The sequence below is a fragment of the Ilyonectria robusta genome (genome assembly GCF_021365365.1).
Source record: "Ilyonectria robusta strain PMI_751 chromosome Unknown BGZ61scaffold_12, whole genome shotgun sequence".
Classification (NCBI taxonomy): Eukaryota; Fungi; Ascomycota; class Sordariomycetes; order Hypocreales; family Nectriaceae; genus Ilyonectria; species Ilyonectria robusta.
In genome coordinates this window covers 485,189-502,413 of record NW_025764446.1, presented here as the reverse complement: position 1 = coordinate 502,413, position 17,225 = coordinate 485,189, and the positions used below count along the sequence as shown (strand labels likewise).

Genomic DNA, 17,225 nt, shown 5'->3' with positions numbered 1-17,225 from the left:
CGGGTTTTGACAGCTTGGAAGCACGATCGTTGCCTAGGTAGGACTTCCGCCTGATGTTGATGAGCTCCTGGAGCTCCAGGCACAGTAAACAAGCTGAGCGGCAGAATTCTCACCGCCCAACAGCTAACTTGTTTATCTCGGGCCGCAACATCTCGATTCCGTGACAACAGCCAATCAAAAGCTCAGACATCATTAACTGACCGGGGTGCAGGCAACAAGGCTGCAGAATCTCAAATTCGCGACCGCCAGCAATCATCAAAGAGACCGCGAATCCACGAATTATACGCACCGCGGTGCTGTCTTGCACAGCTTGCATCCTTTGGAGGCCATTCGTTCTTCGTCCAACATGCGATAGCCCCAAAACGCCAACATGGCCGAAATCACAGCACTGGATGCCCTCCAAGCCTTCCACCAAGGGCTTCTTTCGTTACGTGAGGGTCGCATCGATGGCGCCGAGACGCTGAACAACGAGTTCCTCGTGCAGGTCTTTGAGAAGGAGCTTGGGAGGCTTTGGTCCAAGCCACCACGAAGCGATAATAGTCGAAATGTGGTAAAGACTGGTATTGATGCCCGTTTCGCGAAATGACATACGCGATTACTGATTCTCGACAGGCAAGGTTGTCATTGACGGCGACGAATACTCGATAAACGAAAACTTCCAACAAGATGCGCTTACCCTTTCCGACGAAGTCGATGTCGACGAACTCGAAGCCACGCGATGCCTCCTCGAATCGCAAGAAGACCCTTCCACTCTCGGTCGATCTCTCCTCGAATGCGGCATCATCAGATTCCACCAACAACGCAAGTACGTTCTCGATGCCGTACGCCTTCTGCTAGAACTCGAGAGCCTGGAGGGAGAGCTTGAGGACTCTGATGCGTTGGAAGGCATCAAGCTCTATGTGGCAGAGCGCTTGCTTCAGCCCGCCATGGGTGCAGATGCTTCTAAACGCATCGTGCCACGGTGCATCGCTGCTATGAAAGAGATCAAGGCGTGGTTGCAGAAGCTAGCGGACAAGATTGCGGCTGCTCAAACTCTGGGTCAGGCTGGCCCAGGTCGGATTTCTGAGGAAATGGAGACGGTCGAGTTTTCTCGCGTTAGCTTGATGCAGCAGCATGAGCTCCTTGGAGTCATACTTTGTCGCAGTGTCGAAATGAGGCAAGCATCAACCTCAGACTTCATGGAGTTCGTCTCCACGCTGAAGAGACTTGACAAGTACGATGCTCTACTAGGTAAATACGTCCAAATCCAGTGCAACTCAGGACATGCTAACGTCGCCTAAAGTCCATTTAATGCCAACGATTGGAGCCTACATATCAGTCTTCGGTTCGGCTGAGGGAGGTTACGACTTGATTAAGGCTCGAGAGTTACATAACAAACTCTTCCCCACCGATGAGACACCATGGACGCTCTCTTACCTTCAGGCCGCGTTCCGGGCTTGGTGGCTCGCAGAATACAGTGGCTTCTATGTGGATGATCCCCCAGAGGCAGCGATCCCTCCTAATACGGATCTAGATGAGGGTAAGTGCCTCGCGCATTGCTATGGGCGCTGGCTAACAGTACATCAGAGGACCGCCAAAGGTCGAAACAATTTTTGGAAGCTTTGAAGGATGGTGCTTTCGATTTCCTACTTTCTATCGCCGCCGATGTCAAGTCTCCAGATTGGCATGACCCTGTGAGAGCAGGCATGCGCAAGTGGCTTCAGCGAAAATCCCCTGCTCTGGCCGCTGACGCAGTTCAATTCTCCGCCTTCTTCCAGACATGTCTCATGGCTCAACTCGAGGTCTTTGTGGATGCATTCATTTCAAACTTGCCGGATGTCCTCCGAAAACTCCGCGTTGAGGAGGATGAACAGCGCCAGTTGAGCCAAGCTCACGAGCAAGATTTGGATTTGGAACGGTTCTTGCTCATTATTGCATATTCATACGAGGGGCGACCCGAGGCAGCCATGAACTTCTGGTCCGATCCTGAGAGCAATCTTGCTGGGTTCATGCATTGGGCTTCCCGCAGGGCTTCGACGCCTCTGGTCACCGCGTTTTGCGAGATGCTACAGGCCATATCAGAGAATGAAGAGTGTGCCACCGCATCCCATGAGTTCCTTGTCGACGAGGGTCACCATTCCTCTGGAAAGATGAGAAGATCTCAATCCTTAACATGGGCCCAGATCTTCAGAGAACTGGATTTCTTTTCTGGAAAGATCAGGCAGAAACCGACTCAGACTCCCCAGTCGAGATTCCGCGGCGATAAGCCAACCAGTGACCAAGCAGAGACCGAGCCCGAATCGGCCATGATGCTTGAATGTTATCTTCGTCTGATGTCGAAGCTAGCAAGCGAAAGTGAGACCACCAGACAATTCCTTCTTCACAACCCCAACTACAACTTGGTTGAGACTCTCTACGAACTCGCCAGCAGTCCAATCCCCCCTCGGTTACGCGGCTGCACCTTCATGGCACTCAAGGCTTTAATGGCCAGGAAGAGTCTCCAAGAAGGTCATGTCATGTGGAATTGCCTGGACACGTGGATTGCAGGAGGTTATGCGCCCGCCCCGGCAACAGGCCCCCATCGCCAAGCTCAGCTTTCTCCCACTGTATCCATGGATCGTATCTTCGACGAGATTAGCAACGGCTTCGAAGATCCAGAATCCTTTATTCAGCTCCTGCTGGTGCTGGTGTGCCCAGCCATTGATAGCAGTCCACTAAATGACGGTCTGCCGTTTCCGGAAACCCTCGGATCGGTGTTTCGTATGCCAGGGATTGAAGTCTACGTGGATTTCGTCATGGGACTTGTCTTTTCTTCGAAAGCAAACGACCTCCAAGATGCACACCAGACACGGGTGCTCCGGCTTAGTTGCCTGGAGTTTATCCTTACCTGCCTGGCCACCTTCAACGAAGACCTCATTGTCATGGCCAACGAAACGAGCATCAATGTTGACTCTGTCATCTCAACAACCGACCTCGCAACGTATGTTAGAATGCATCCGTTCGCCAGAGTAATGGAGTGGATGTTCAACGACAAGGTCATGACGGCGCTTTTCAACACCATCCACCAGGAGCCTGTAGATGTCGGCAATGCTGCCCCTGACTCGCCACTTATTCTCGGGATCCTCCGTGCCGTCGAAGTCATCACGAAGGTTCTCGATCTCCAGGCCACCTACCTTGAACTGGTCCGACCCATAATCAAACTTCAGTCAAACCAGCGCCGGTCCCCCGTGGCCAACGCTGCGTTTGCTTCATTTGAAGACGGGCTGGTTACCAGACTGAACCTTGTCGTCGATCTTGGCAACTACTGCGGCATCGGACACCCTGAAGTTACTCTTGCGTGCCTGAAGCTGCTCGAAAAGATGTCGTCCTCTTCCAAAATCACCGCCATCTGGTCAGGTTCTAGCCGACGCGCCCATCGCAATAAAGCGATTGTTGCTCTGGAAGCCAACGGTGAACACGAGGCGATATCGCGCTCTTTTGTCTCTGAGTTAATCACTCCCCTTGAATCCGGGAGAGAGGCAGAGTCACCAGCCTATGTCACCAAGATCTATATCCTCGACTTTTTATACCAATGTCTACAGGAAACGCCCAGGAAGCCGACCATCGCACATTTGCTACTTGGTTTCAAATGCGGAGTTGACTCCCTCTCAGTCGATTCTAAGGGAGCATTTGCCGACAGGACGTCCCTATTCCATACCTTGTTGAGACTTCTCTTAGAGGCGCCCTCCAGCGATGCTCAGGGTATGCGGCAGTGGCTAATTGCCATCAAGTCACGGGTGATGCGTATTCTCCATATCCTTTGGAGCTCGCCCCTTTCCGCGCCAGTCGTGAACGATGAGTTGCGCGAAAACGAGATTCTTTTCCACCTTCTTCTACGTGAAGTGGTGATCAGCCCAGAGCTGCCTTGGGAGGGAGAGAATGTGACCATGGTTCACTTTCCCATGACGGACGGCGCGATCGCCCTCATCGACTTCTTGGTCTTGCGAAGCATGGCTTTGGAGTACATTGCCATGGAACTTTGCAGCATTTCGCAGAACCGTATGCCGAGTATCAAGCGCCGAATCTTCGAGGCTCTAAATGGGCAGATTATTGGGGAAAGCAACACCCCTATACAGATCCCCACCATCTTTGACCTCTACGACTTCCTACTTCCAGAGGGAGTTTGGGATATTCCTCTGCCCCCGCTTCAGTTCTATAAGGACATCGACTTATCGGTTTGTTTGGAGATTGATGTTGACTCAAACTCAATCTACAACATCGAGCGCGTTAAGGAGATCCTACTCTTGAAGCGTGGCGAGTCTCAGGGCTCGGGTGCACTAATTGCAGCCCAGGACTTAGCAGCTCTTGAAAGGGAGGAGGGCATGATCTTGGAGTTCCTCATCTCATCGAACCGACAAAAGCAGCTCGCCACCCAGAGCCTCAAGGTTCTCAAGACCTGGACCAAGCTCTTGCTTGTCATGATTGAGTCCAACGACTTCAAAGGCACAGCGCAGACCTCCTTCTTCTTGCAAGCTCTTCAGTCAATTCTCCCAAGTCTTGAGGCCTTTGCATCCGAGCGACCTGATGAAGCGATCGAATTGGCGAAACTCGCCAGGATTCTCCTCTTCAAGCTCGACTTGTCGGCCTCTGAGGGCGACAAGAATGGCCAGGCCATCGGTAACCTGATCAGCGACAAGCTATACCAGCTCTTCCAAATTTGCCTCCAAGCAATCGGCAAGTGGGCTGGCACTCCAGAGCTGAGATCGGTTTACTACGGCATCTGCTACCGCTACTTGACTGGCATCTCAGACCAGGGGCCATTGACCTCCAACCGCCCCAAGACCATTAAGACCATCCAGGTTTATGGGGAGAGACTTATCAACGTCATTTGCGACGATGCCTATGGTGGTGAGGCGGAGTGCCAAACAGCAGCCCTCATTCTTCTTAACGCCTTGGTCAATATGGGTCGGCAGGAGAGCGACGATCATGTTGTGGAGACGTTGAACCGGCTCAACTTTATCGGCATCATGGTAGACTCGCTCCGAAACATCATGCAAGAATGGCATGAGGTCTTCGCTTCTGGTACGTTGTTACTCGAGTTGAAACTTATTAGGTCGCACATTCACTGACTCTCACAAACATAGGCCTCTCTGAGCAGCAGAATTACCAGAACGCACGCCTCGCGCTCCTCCTAGAGCTCTCGCAGACCCGAACCGGTGCCAAATACGTCCTCCATTCGAACCTCTTCCGGGCACTCGACCTCTCTGGTCTATTTGCGGCGGATCCAGAGCTTCAAACCAACGGGTCTAACCCACGTGCCCTGGAACAGCACTTTGACCTACTCGCCCAGATGGTTCGAATCGTCGGTGCCGCGCTCGTAAGCCGTGGCAGTCATAATGTCGTACAGGGTCGCCGGTTCCTCACTGATCACCGCATGCTCGTCACGCACACGCTCAAGCGCAGCGCGGGTATTGGTAGCGGCACTGCCGACGACGGCCTTGACCTGCGGGTGGAGGAGTTGGCTGAGGGGTTGATGGTTATCATTGCAGCAACAGGGTTCCTCGAGGTAATTAATCTTGCTCCCCCTATCAAGTTCGTTGCAGAAATAAGCAGCTGACCACATATTACAGTTCGAGAATGACGTTATACCGGAACCCAAGCAGCAGAACATTGGACTCTTCCATTAGTTTGAACAAGGAGGGATTGAGAACTCACTTAAGGATATTACCGAGTACCTATGTTGTGCGTATTTAGTTAGGATAGATGTTACGCAAACTTCGGCGGCGTTGGGAACGAGTGGCAAATCTCGTGTATGAGTGTGCTGTGGAGGAGAGTGAACAATTCACCGCTGTAGATAGATAAAGAGACCCAAAAAGCGATTCACATTTTGCATCCCACCAAAGAAAAGGACTCACAATGCGACAAAGGGGGGAAATGTTTGTGATAGCAAAATCGATCATGAAAGCTCCAGTGAGCTGCCTGCAACACTCTAAGTCTATGCGGAAGCGCCTCCTTGCCTGACGTGTGGTCCCCCTCAGGAGACATGCCCTGCCATGCAAGTTCCCCTTCCACTGTCCCCTTGATACTCCGTACGCCGACACCACAGCGGCATGGGATTGTTCCCGCCGCGTGCCAAAAGTGAGATAAAATTCAAACCCCCCGTGGTCCCCCCTGTCCATGCAAATGCTGGGTATCTTGAGTCGGACGGTCCTGTCCTTCCTCCCAACGCGTGATAATGAACCTGCGACCCCAAGCGTATATCGTCGATAATTAGAGCACATTTCCCCTGAAGGATTAACAAGATGCCTGTGGTTCTGTCGGCTAAGGGTAGTATGAGTGAGAAAAGCCAGCTCCTCAGGATATAGGAAAAGGGAAGCCTTAGTGAAGGTCTAGACCCCGATTGAGAATTGGGTGCCATGTACTCCAGATTGATTGGTCATCGGCAATGCCCCGAGTATCACGACTGAGTGTCGGCCTTTCGCTTGCCTTTTCGGGTGGCTGTCATGAGCTTGAGCTCAAGGGGCCAGAAGCCCTTGGTCTTGCCGTTGTAAGATTCTCGGGGCTTCATGTCCAGCTTCTGACGACACATTGGACACTTTCCTTTGGTTGCCTCAACGTGCAGGGATGAATGCAGGCACTGCGCGCAGTATAGGTGCCCTAGAGATTTGTGTGAGAAGATGAGACAGCGTGGCGAGTGGCGAGTGGTGAGTGGCGGGCGGGTGACGATTAAGTGAAAACAAGGAGACTCAACATACCACAATGCGTTACGGTCAAAGTGCTGGCATCGTCCATGCAAATGACGCACTGAAAGGCAGCAAGTTTAATGCGTTTATCCTCGACCGGTTTCCTCAGTTCTTCCGGCACCTCGTTTGCATCGGTCAGGTCGATGGTGGTGAATTCACCGGCACGAGCGTCGGCGCCGGGTGTGACGGGCCGCTGGCCAGGCTCGAAGAGTGAATCATCGACATCTTTGGAATCGAGTGGTTGATGCTTTCTTCTTGATGGCGGCTTCGAGTGGGTTTGGGACGTCCTGCGGCGCTTATTGGCGTGCACGGCATCGTGAGGGGCGGCCGGCGGAGGCCTTCGGCGTGTCTCTGGCATGGTCTCGGAAAAAGAGCTGGAAGGGCTGTCGAAGAGACCGGAGTCGTCGAAGGAATCGACGGTCTGCAGTGTGGACTGAGACTCGCCGGCGGTGGTGGAGGAGGAGAGTTGGGTCGTAGAGCGCTGAGGTGCAGTGAAGTTGAGGTTGAGGATACAGGCGCCAGAGGGGTTGCGTGGGGCCGCTGAGGTGCTGGGGCACGGCGCCGAAGGCAGCGGCCTGGGAGCCTGTTCCGACGGACGGGTTTGGCTGTGGCTCGGGCGCGGGACTCGAGGCGCGGCCGGTTCGGCGAATGAAGGGTAGCTCGACGGCGAGGAGAAGTCGTCTTCGGCAAACGCGGATAGGTCGTCGTCGACAGAGGCGCTGCCGGGCTGCGAGGTGCCGAAGGGGTCGGGGAGGTTCAAGAGGTAGTCGTCGTCGATGTCCCACCAGTCGACGTGGTCGGGATCCCACAAAGTCGAGGGCGCGGCGATAACGGAGGCGTGCGATCGATTTGTCACGGGCGTCGAGTAGTTCGGGATTGCGCTGATCGAGGCGGTCCGCGTGTTCGAGGGATGTTGTCGGGATCGTGTCGTGGTCGGAGAGACGTTCGGCTGCGCGGGTGGCAAAGAGCGCAATGGCGGCTGACGAATATCATGGCGAGAAAGGGCAGCCTCAGCCTGTGCCTGTACCTGTGCCTGTGCCGGACGCTGTCCGGTGGGGGAGACGAGGCGGCTGGCCATGGAGATGGCAATCGGGGGACGGTTTGTATTCCAGGTTGTATTCCACAACAGGGCTGCGTTGTCTGTTCGGTCGACGACAAACGAGCGTCAGGAGCCGACGACACATCAGGGAGCGAGAGAGGAGCAGAGAGAGGAGCAGAAGAAGCCAAGAGGAAGCAAATGAGACAGAAACGACGATTCTCTTGGGTGTCTAACCTTGCAGCAAGCGGGTGACGAAGGAGTCCATCAGCAGGTAACTGTGGTCCATTGTTGATTTGCCGCCGTCAGGTCGGGAAGCCTGATTACAGCGTGGGAGAGTGGAGGTGGCCCAGTGGTAGGGGTCAGTGTGGTGTTTGGTATCGGCACGGCCGCCGGCTCCGGAACGGCAAAAAGCCAGGACAAGAAAGACGCGAGAGCCAGGCTCCAAGCTGAGAGGGTTTCACGCCAAAAGGGAGGGAAAACGAACAATGGATTAATTGATAATCTTTGGACGATGCGGGAAAAATGAATCTATCCCGAGGCCCAGCCGCAGCGGGGAAGCGATGTGTTCGAGAGGCACAGGTTAGAGCAAACGGACGGCGGATGCACAACGTGATCAGGCCATAGCGAGGTACCAGATAGGTACATTGTCCCGAGGGTGTTGCACACACCTACATACTGCCACACTCGCTTGCGACACAAAGGGGCGTAATAAATACGGCAGGCCTTGGAGGCATTGTTCCGGGCGCTAGAGGGAGGATATTGTCAGGTTCAAGGCCCCGTTGATCTTCATCCCCTCTATTGAGCCATTTTGCTTCCATGACAATGCAATAGTTCTTCAAGCATGTCGTACCTCGTAGCAACGGACGCTCGTACGCAGGATCTAGAGGACCTGCGGTTTGCTTATGACCCGTCACGGAACGGGACCCTGCATTCGATTCGATGCATCACCTCGAGGTCGAGTGAAAGTACCATCGAGGAGTGCCCTCGAATTAGAATGCTCTGTCCAAAGACTAGTCGTTAAAGTCGTGCTATAAACTAGATGGTTTCGGCAAATCCTGCACTTTGCCCTTGGCAATTAGTGAACACCCCATCGAAAATACTTTCTTAGACTGTAGTCCAGAAAGTTTGCACCCGAATGCTTGTACTATGAGAGGTCTGCTAAGAATAAAGAATCTTTAAATAGGCACATAACACTGCTTTATAATAAATAACAAGAATAAATCGGAATACTTCACTCTACCCACTTGCCTGAAGACTTGTATTGACGACAGACTGTACCCTAATAGACTAGGTACCGAGCGTAACTTAGTGACTTGAATCGAGTGCAAACTTTATGCATCCCACTGTATCCCACCCAAGTCTTATCTCCAACTCAGAGGCCATGTCAAGGGCTCTGGAATGTTTGCCACATGCGCTGGAGCAGCGCTACTGCACGCAATGCATGATAAATTGAAAACCACAACTTCGCATGTATTATTTTTTGCCCCGGTCGGGAGACCCGTGTCAGTGATGAAATAGCGGCGGCATCCTGTCGATTTCTTTTCCCTGATACATCCATCCGAGAATCCCGTGCCCATCCATCCATGACTACCACGATGAGCTCGCTACCTCCCATCTCCTCCCCGCGCGGGCACTGGCTTCCCATTGGCTGATCGCTGAAAGATTCCCAAGAATCCTGTCGTCTCCACTCTCCGGCTCCTTCCCCACTATCCATGGGGACCCACCCTGCAAAGCCGTCATCCACCAAGATCGCGCCCCTAAAATGGCAACCGCCAAATTCAGCATCACGTTTGCACCTTACGCACGCACCATTGCGATAGCATTAATCAACCGCGCCAGCGCTTCTGGCCGTGCTGGAACAATCACCTCTGGAACCATCACCGTCTTTCCGTCATGTCGCTGCCATTCCACTAATCATGTTTTCTCCCGCCGCTGGCAATATCCAGCGAGGCTCGACGGCCAGCTTCATCCGCATTGCCCGTCACCAGGCATTTCGTCGCCATGGCTGGCGCACCCATGTACGATGGCTAGCTGCCGTCGCAGACACTACCAAACTGAAAGAGCGAAATTCCCTCGCCAGTACGTTTAAGCGCTTTGATTCTCCAGCTTTTCCTCTCCTCTCTGACATTCATCTATCAGTCCCGTCGCAAGCTCGACACAGCGAGATTGGCGTCCAACAACTCAGCTCCCATGTCTTCGAACAAATCTTCCCCGATGGCAACAAACCCGCTCCCCCAGAGCTTGTCGAGCTCGCCAAAGACCACCTCCGCCGCCATGATCTTCTCGGCAAAAATACCGATAAATCCGATCCCATCGCTTTCGATCTGCCCCCGCTGCAAGGACGTACTCTCGATGAACACTTTTATCGGCTCGGTATGGATAGCGCAGAACCCTACCTTAGCTTTTCCAAGGAATTCGCCCAAGTGAATCCTCCTCCCAAACCCCAGAAGTGGGTGCGCCGCAGCGGCTGGACCAAATACTATCCGGATGGGCGAACTGAACAGGTGGATGCTCCGGACGAGACGATGCTCTGCTTCGATACCGAGGTCATGTGGAAAGAAAACCCATTTGCCGTCATGGCGTGTGCCTCGAGCCCGACTGCATGGTATGCATGGCTTTCTCCGTGGCTCCTTGGCAAAACGAAGAACGAGCGACAGCTCATCCCCATGGGTGATCCCACCAAGGACCGAATCATTGTTGGACACAACGTGGGGTTTGACCGCGCTAGAATCTTGGAGGAGTACAGTATCAAACAGTCGAGGACCGCATTTATGGACACCATGTCGCTACACGTAGCCGTCAACGGCATGTGCTCCCAGCAACGACCTACCTGGATGAAGCATAAGAAGAACAAAGAGCTGAGGGAGCGGGTTGCCAGCGAAACTCCAGACCATGACCTCGCGGAGCTCCTGAACAGCCAAAGCCTGAATGATGAAGAGGAATTATGGGTTGAACATAGCTCAGTCAACTCGCTCCGAGACGTGGCCAAGTTTCATCTCGACGTCTCCATCGACAAAGCCGTTCGCGATGATTTTGGCGTGCTAGATCGCGATGGTATCTTGGCAAAGCTGGACCAGCTGATGGACTACTGCGCTTCGGATGTATCCATCACCCATCGCATCTATCAAATAGTCTTTCCCAACTTCCTCAGAGTCTGCCCGCATCCCGTCAGCTTTGCTGCTCTCCGCCATCTCTCCTCCTCTATTCTACCGGTCAACAAATCTTGGGATGCGTACCTTGCCAACGCCGAGGCAACCTATCAAAAACTTTCCGATGCTATCCTGGAACGACTTGTCGGGTTGACAGACAAGGCACTGGAGATCAAGGACGACCCAGAAAAGTGGCAGAACGACCCTTGGATGCAACAACTAGACTGGTCCGGCCAGGAGATAAAGATGGTTAAGGGCAAGCGAAAAAACGATCCACCGAGACCTGCCGCAAGACAAAAGAAACCGGGAATGCCCAAATGGTACAAGGACCTCTTCCAAAAGAACGATGCGCCTATTAGTATTACAGTGCGAACTCGAATCGCGCCTCTGATGTTGAAGCTCCGCTGGGACACCCACCCTTTGTTCTGGTCTGACAAGTATGGTTGGACATTCCGAGTCCCACAAGCGGAAATTACAAAGTATATTGGAAAACAGATGCTGCAGTGCGTCTTTGACGAAACCGAGCCGGTTTTGAGAGATGACCGAAACCATGCCTACTTTAAGCTCCCACACAAAGATGGCCCAACTGCCCGCTGCACGAACCCAATGGCCAAGGGTTATCTATCCTACTTTGAGAATGGGATCCTTTCATCGGAGTACTCATACGCCAAGGAGGCGCTCGAGATGAACGCTTCGTGCTCATACTGGATTAGTGCGCGAGACAGGATCAAGTCGCAAATGGTCGTCTATGAAGAGGATCTCACACCAAGCAACCGCCGAAGGAGCAAAGTGAGCACTGCCAACAACAAAGGCTTTATCCTGCCACAGCTCATTCCAATGGGTACCATTACTCGCCGCTCCGTAGAGAATACTTGGCTCACAGCAAGCAACGCCAAGAAAAACCGAGTGGGCTCCGAGTTGAAGGCAATGGTCAAGGCTCCGGAGGGCTACAGCTTCGTTGGAGCTGATGTGGATTCAGAGGAGCTTTGGATTGCCAGCTTGGTGGGCGATGCGACATTCAAGCTGCATGGTGGAAATGCGGTTGGTTTCATGACCCTAGAGGGGACAAAAGCCGCGGGCACCGATCTGCATTCACGAACAGCGTCTATCCTGGGCATTACAAGAAACGATGCCAAGGTTTTCAACTATGGGCGTATCTATGGCGCAGGGTTGAAGTTTGCGGCGACATTGCTGCGACAGTTCAATCCCAATTTATCGGAGAAGCAGACGACGGATACGGCGTCGAAGCTATATGTCAACACAAAAGGAACCAAGACGAACCGAAAGACGCTGTACAAGCGACCTTTTTGGAGAGGTGGTACTGAGTCCTTCGTCTTCAACAAGCTCGAGGAGTTTGCGGAACAGGAGAGGCCCAGAACGCCGGTACTCGGTGCCGGTATCACAGAGGCACTCATGGGACGGTTTATAAAAAAGGGTGGGTTCCTGACATCTCGCATCAATTGGGCGATTCAGTCGTCGGGGGTTGACTACTTGCACCTCCTTGTTGTCGCGATGGACTATCTGACACGGCGATTCTGCCTCGACGCTCGACTCTCCATCACAGTGCATGATGAGATCCGATACTTGGTTAAGAACGAGGACAAGTATCGTGCAGCCCTCGCGCTCCAAGTGGCCAACATTTGGACACGAGCCATGTTCGCTCAGCAAGTGGGCATCGATGACCTTCCGCAGTCGTGCGCCTACTTCTCGGCCGTGGATATTGACCATGTTCTGCGGAAGGAGGTAGACATGGACTGCATCACACCGAGCCACCCGAACGCCATTCCACACGGAGAAAGCCTCGACATTGTGACTTTGCTCGAAAAGGGCGACGAGGCCAGGCTTGATCCAGCCATTGTACCCGCTCCCAAGCATGCCCCCAAGCTGGATCACATCGTGTACACTCCCCGCGTGCCCGTCATGCAGGCCATTCAAGACACAACTGGAGAGAGTATGGCCTTCCTGAAGGCGCAGATCGTCAGCGAGGATCAAGAGCTGCGCGACATTGTCAAGGACGTGCAGAAAGCCAAGACTGCAGGCGTGAGGAAGACGGAGAAGCCGATGAGCAAGAAGGCGATGGAGAAGATGCTGCCGTACCGTACGCCGGCGCATCTGATGCCGACGAATGAGTTCATGTTGTTGTCGGATACCTTGAGCATGGAGTATCAAAACGGACACAAGGGAGCAGAGAACCGGTATCCGTGGGCGAAGAGCACAACAAAGGGGGCCGCGAGGCCAAGCTCGAGGCTCTGAGTTGTTCATTTCTACTAACTTACCAGTTGAACCTGTATATTTCTTTTGGATTGTCGCTGTACCGACTGTATGATACTGGACGAGGGGGATTGTATGTACTTCATGTATGACTGCATCTGCATTGGGAGGTTAGGGGCTTCAGGGGTTCTTGATGGATAGGTAGGTCACGGTCGGTGTTGTTATGAAAAGGGAAAAGCGGGGAGATGACGGCCTTGGGATGACATGTATGTTGTACGAGTATATCTGACTGTCTAGCTACCTGCCTCGGTAGTGTAATGTATTAAAATAGTAGTTCAATGAACGGTGTCTGATTGACGGCTATGGTCGAGTTGTGGAGGGCAATGTGCCGAGAGAGGCGGTATTCAAGCCGGGACTGTACTGTATATTTAAGGACCGGGGCCCGGGAGATCCGATCCAGGTTGCATTGACCATGATGCCGTCAATGGTCGACTTCCATTGGCTCGAACAAGGGCCGGGCGGCGCTGTCACCTCGGACGTTACAGGGTCAGTATCGCGAGGACGGCGTGGTGTGGGATATTGAGATCAGCCGGAGCGGCAGTCCCCAACTGGTGTTAGTGGGGGGGCCTTTAGTGGCTCCTTTAGTGGCATCGTGCCGTAGCATCGTGTAGTGGCGCCGTTTTAGTGGGTTTTACTGGCAGCTCACTGGGAGCTGGTGGGAAAAACAAGCTTCACGGTGCATGCCCGTTTCGTCATCAGGGCGGGCTGCCAGGTATTAACTTAGGTGGGGGGGGTTCTGTAATACCTAATCCTCAGCTCAGCCCAGCTCAGGTGGAGGGGCCATCTCTCTCTGCTGTCATCGTCACCGTCAACCCCGACATTGCACCATTTCCGCCGTTCGGAACCCAACCAGGCGTGCTTGATTTGATTATATTCCGCCGGACTCGCCCTCTCGTTGCCCGTGTTTCTTTGTTTCTTCCATCCTCTCGCTTCCAAGAACCTGCTTCATTCACCCCGCTTGCTGGACGAACGACGTGCCACTCTGGAGCCGAAGCTAGCCACCCCTCGATCCATCCATCTGCCCCAACAAACTAAACTCCAACGACACAGCGCCCACGACCCAAGACTGGGAGACAAACAACGCGAGCTTACAGCAAGAGTTAGAGAGAAGGAATACATCCAACTGGCCATCCAGCCACCAACCAACCAGCCAGCCACCACAGCCATGGCATCCTCCGTCGACGAAGCCGTCAAGAGGCTCCAAGAGTCCCGGCCTCCTGCAACCGACGCCTTCACCTACCTCACCATCGTCGAAAAGTCTATGTCTCCGGAAATCCTCCCGGCCTTCCAAGAGATCCTCGAAGATGCCCGGCTGACCAGCGATATTGGCTGGGACCTCGTCGAGATGCTCATCAACATCCCCGGCAGTTCGCCCTGCCTCGAGACCATCGCCCGCCTCGGGAACCCGCGCGAGGTCATCCTCAAGGTCCTCGAGGTCCTCGACTCCAACTCCGAGTCGTCAGAGGCCGGCGATGCCAACGCCAGCGCCAAGTTCATCACCCTCGTCGGCATGCTCACCATCTTGCACCGTCGCCTACAGGTCAAGGCGCCCTCGCGCTTCCTCCACTCCACCCTACAGACCGTCTACCGAGCCTACGATCCCCGCGGCGCAGAGACCACTGCCGCCGTCATCGAGCTTGTGAGGTCGCTGTCGGGGCGCCGACGTCCTCCGCTGCCCACACGCCAGTCGAGCACGAAGCTGGCTACACCCTTTCAAGAGAGCGACCCGTCTAAGAGCGCCCCGGATCCCGAGGCCGAGACGACGGACCAGACGAGCCCCGGAGAGCCCGAGTTGGTTACCCGGATGCTACAGTCGTTCATCACCAGCATCCTCGAGGCGTACGTCAATTCCAACAGCATGGAGTGGGCGTCAAGGCTTCTGGAATACTGTACTCCAGAGAAGATTGTGCCTGGCCGGCCAACGATGCTGCAGGCCTTCAATCAGGTAGCAGAGCTTCAGGCCATGGATGCCTTGGTCGGACAGCTAGTGGTAAGTTGGCAGTCCTCGACTCCTGTGCCCGTTTTGACTAATTGACTCCCTCTAGGCCGTTGCCAGTGACCTTGGCTTGTCAAAAATGACATCCGCCGAAGTGAAGCAAGTCCTGGAGGCCCCGGTCTCCAGCAACCCATTCTCTGGTGAGCCTGACTCTCAGCACCCGGAAGATACGAAGCTGTCTCCCGGTGGGTTCTTGTGCTTTACGGCATACCGTATGTTTGCTTCGGAAATCTTCGACGCCGACTACGACCATCCCGACATCAACATCTTCCCCGATCACCACCTTCTCTTGAAGCGTTTTCTCGAAGTCGAACCCGAGGCCAAGATTGTGGGCAACCCCGGCACCGTCGAGGCGCTCATAGTTGTGGCCTTGTGGCTCAACGACAAGAAGCGATTATCAGGCAGCTCCACCGCCAGTACAGAAAAGGAGGTCAACTTCATGTCGTACCACCACCTTCTGACCCTGGTGTCAGTCTTCCACCCAGCGCTCCGAGTCCGAAACGTGGCCACCGTGCTAGCGGGTCTCATTCTGCACGCCGATCCTGAAGAAGATGACCGACTCTCCATCATGGAGGATTTGTTAGAGAATTGCATGTTCTCGTCCCTGCAGGCCTGCGCGGTGACGTGGTTACGGGAAGAAATGATCGCAGCCCGCAAGTCGGGTTCCAAGGGTCGCTTCTCTAGTCCAGACTGCCTAGATGCCTTGCAATACACTCTCTTCCAGGACCTCGTACATCTCAATGAGACGGATTCGGTGGCCCTCTGGGAGTACTGGGTGCAAAACGCGCCTTTCCACCTACAGGTCGCAAACTTTGCCCTGTTCCTCTTCGGCGGGAAGGACTACAAAGACCTGGCACCGGCTGGAATGGCTGCGGCCATTGAGCACCGATACGTTCGTCCCTTGCTGTCCGCGGCGACAACGCTGAAGAGCGCTGTGGAGAAGAAGGAGATTGACGGCGAGGGTACAGAGGGAGAGGTCTTGATGCAGCTGGGTATCTTAGAAGATACCTTGGGGCGTGTGCCTCTGCAGTAATTACATTTGGGTAACTAAGCGGGCTGGTATAGGATGGGACGGAATGGAACGGGGATGGGATGGGGATGGGAATGGTCAGGAGTAACGAAAACGGAATCGGGAGGCTTCATTTGACATGGGTCTCGTTATGAACTCGGGCATGCAACAACGTTGTATGACACAATATATGATGAAAGGTACATGGGAATTGTATTTCAATGGCAATTAAAGAAATACGCAGGCGCTTGATATGCGGATGTTCACATCGATGTTGTAAGTGCGCGTGATGACTTTGGTTTGTGTAGGGTAGCAAGCCTCTTGTACGGGTATAATGATGGGCTTGAGCGAGCATTCGAGCGAAGCATTTCGAACCATGAACCCAAGCGAAATGTTATGCTCATGAGGAGGGCTATTTTAACGGCTTTATTGCATTGTTGGCAGTTCGAGGTCGATCGTGTACTCAAATTTAAGCATGGTGATATTTGCCTTCATATGGAACATTCGGACTCTCGACTTTCACCGCGCTATTGAGACCAAAAACCGAAAACGTCAAAACATGACCGTGTCACATTATAGACAAAAAAACAACTTCATTCCAGGTGGTTATTTGGAAACGTCTTGGTAAGACAAGAGTGGATAAATAATTCCCAAAATGTCTAACTTGAAGCCATCGTTGAGGTCTATGACGATATCTATTGAGTGAGCCCGTTTCAAACATATCAGTCATGCACACACACACACAGGTACGCAATGACAAGAATAAGCTCATGGCACTTCCCCCAATGAGACAAGGACACGGCAGTGCAAGGGACAAGAGCCAGTGATGTCACTAACTGTTCAGGGCATCAGAGCGTCAACACGCTAAGTCGAACTCTACGAGGCTCATCCAGAGCGCGTGTCCCTTCGGCGAAGTGTTCAATCTTTTCCAACTTTTCAATCCTGTCAAAAAGAGATCGATTGGAGCGTCAGCTTGCGGCGATGAGAGAGTGCCCATTATACAACTCAACGGACAACAGCTATTGGTGCAGTAAGAAAGACGCGTCCCTAGCGGTAAGCT

The 17,225-nt window shown here is 53.5% G+C and overlaps 5 protein-coding genes across 5 annotated transcripts; 3 read left to right on the top strand and 2 right to left on the bottom strand.

The window, feature by feature from the left end:
• Nucleotides 1-370: 370 nt before the first annotated feature.
• Nucleotides 371-5,645, top strand: BGZ61DRAFT_354166 (nucleoporin Nup186/Nup192/Nup205; the record flags this gene model as incomplete). The annotated part of the gene is made up of 6 exons (XM_046240589.1): nt 371-560; nt 613-1,230; nt 1,283-1,519; nt 1,567-5,040; nt 5,103-5,524; nt 5,589-5,645. 6 exons carry the CDS (start codon nt 371-373, stop codon nt 5,643-5,645), a joined length of 4,998 nt encoding a protein of 1,665 aa, XP_046103182.1.
• A 32-nt stretch (nt 5,646-5,677) lies between these two features.
• Nucleotides 5,678-6,462, bottom strand: BGZ61DRAFT_46351 (uncharacterized protein). The gene has a single exon (XM_046247406.1). The coding sequence runs from the start codon at nt 6,237-6,239 to the stop codon at nt 5,709-5,711; it is 531 nt and encodes a 176-aa protein (XP_046103181.1). The 5' UTR covers nt 6,240-6,462; the 3' UTR covers nt 5,678-5,708.
• Nucleotides 6,416-7,779, bottom strand: BGZ61DRAFT_533497 (uncharacterized protein; the record flags this gene model as incomplete). Its single annotated transcript, XM_046254017.1, has 2 exons — nt 6,416-6,615; nt 6,714-7,779. The coding sequence occupies 2 exons, from the start codon at nt 7,777-7,779 to the stop codon at nt 6,416-6,418; spliced, it is 1,266 nt and encodes a 421-aa protein (XP_046103180.1).
• A 1,749-nt stretch (nt 7,780-9,528) lies between these two features.
• On the top strand, nt 9,529-13,456 carry BGZ61DRAFT_422149 (DNA polymerase family A-domain-containing protein). The gene is made up of 2 exons (XM_046243525.1): nt 9,529-9,819; nt 9,880-13,456. The coding sequence occupies exons 1-2, from the start codon at nt 9,657-9,659 to the stop codon at nt 13,140-13,142; spliced, it is 3,426 nt and encodes a 1,141-aa protein (XP_046103179.1). The 5' UTR covers nt 9,529-9,656; the 3' UTR covers nt 13,143-13,456.
• Nucleotides 13,457-14,325: 869 nt separating this feature from the next.
• On the top strand, nt 14,326-16,189 carry BGZ61DRAFT_354788 (YAP-binding/ALF4/Glomulin; the record flags this gene model as incomplete). The annotated part of the gene is made up of 2 exons (XM_046240654.1): nt 14,326-15,150; nt 15,206-16,189. The coding sequence occupies 2 exons, from the start codon at nt 14,326-14,328 to the stop codon at nt 16,187-16,189; spliced, it is 1,809 nt and encodes a 602-aa protein (XP_046103178.1).
• Nucleotides 16,190-17,225: the final 1,036 nt, after the last annotated feature.

Coding starts and splice junctions, on each gene's coding strand:
- BGZ61DRAFT_46351 (XM_046247406.1), bottom strand. CDS start 6,239: ATGTGCTCTAATTATCGACGATATACGCTTGGGGTCGCAGGTTCATTA.
- BGZ61DRAFT_422149 (XM_046243525.1), top strand. CDS start 9,657: ATGTTTTCTCCCGCCGCTGGCAATATCCAGCGAGGCTCGACGGCCAGC. Junction 9,820..9,879: donor AGAGCGAAATTCCCTCGCCA/GTACGTTTAAGC, acceptor TTCATCTATCAG/TCCCGTCGCAAGCTCGACAC.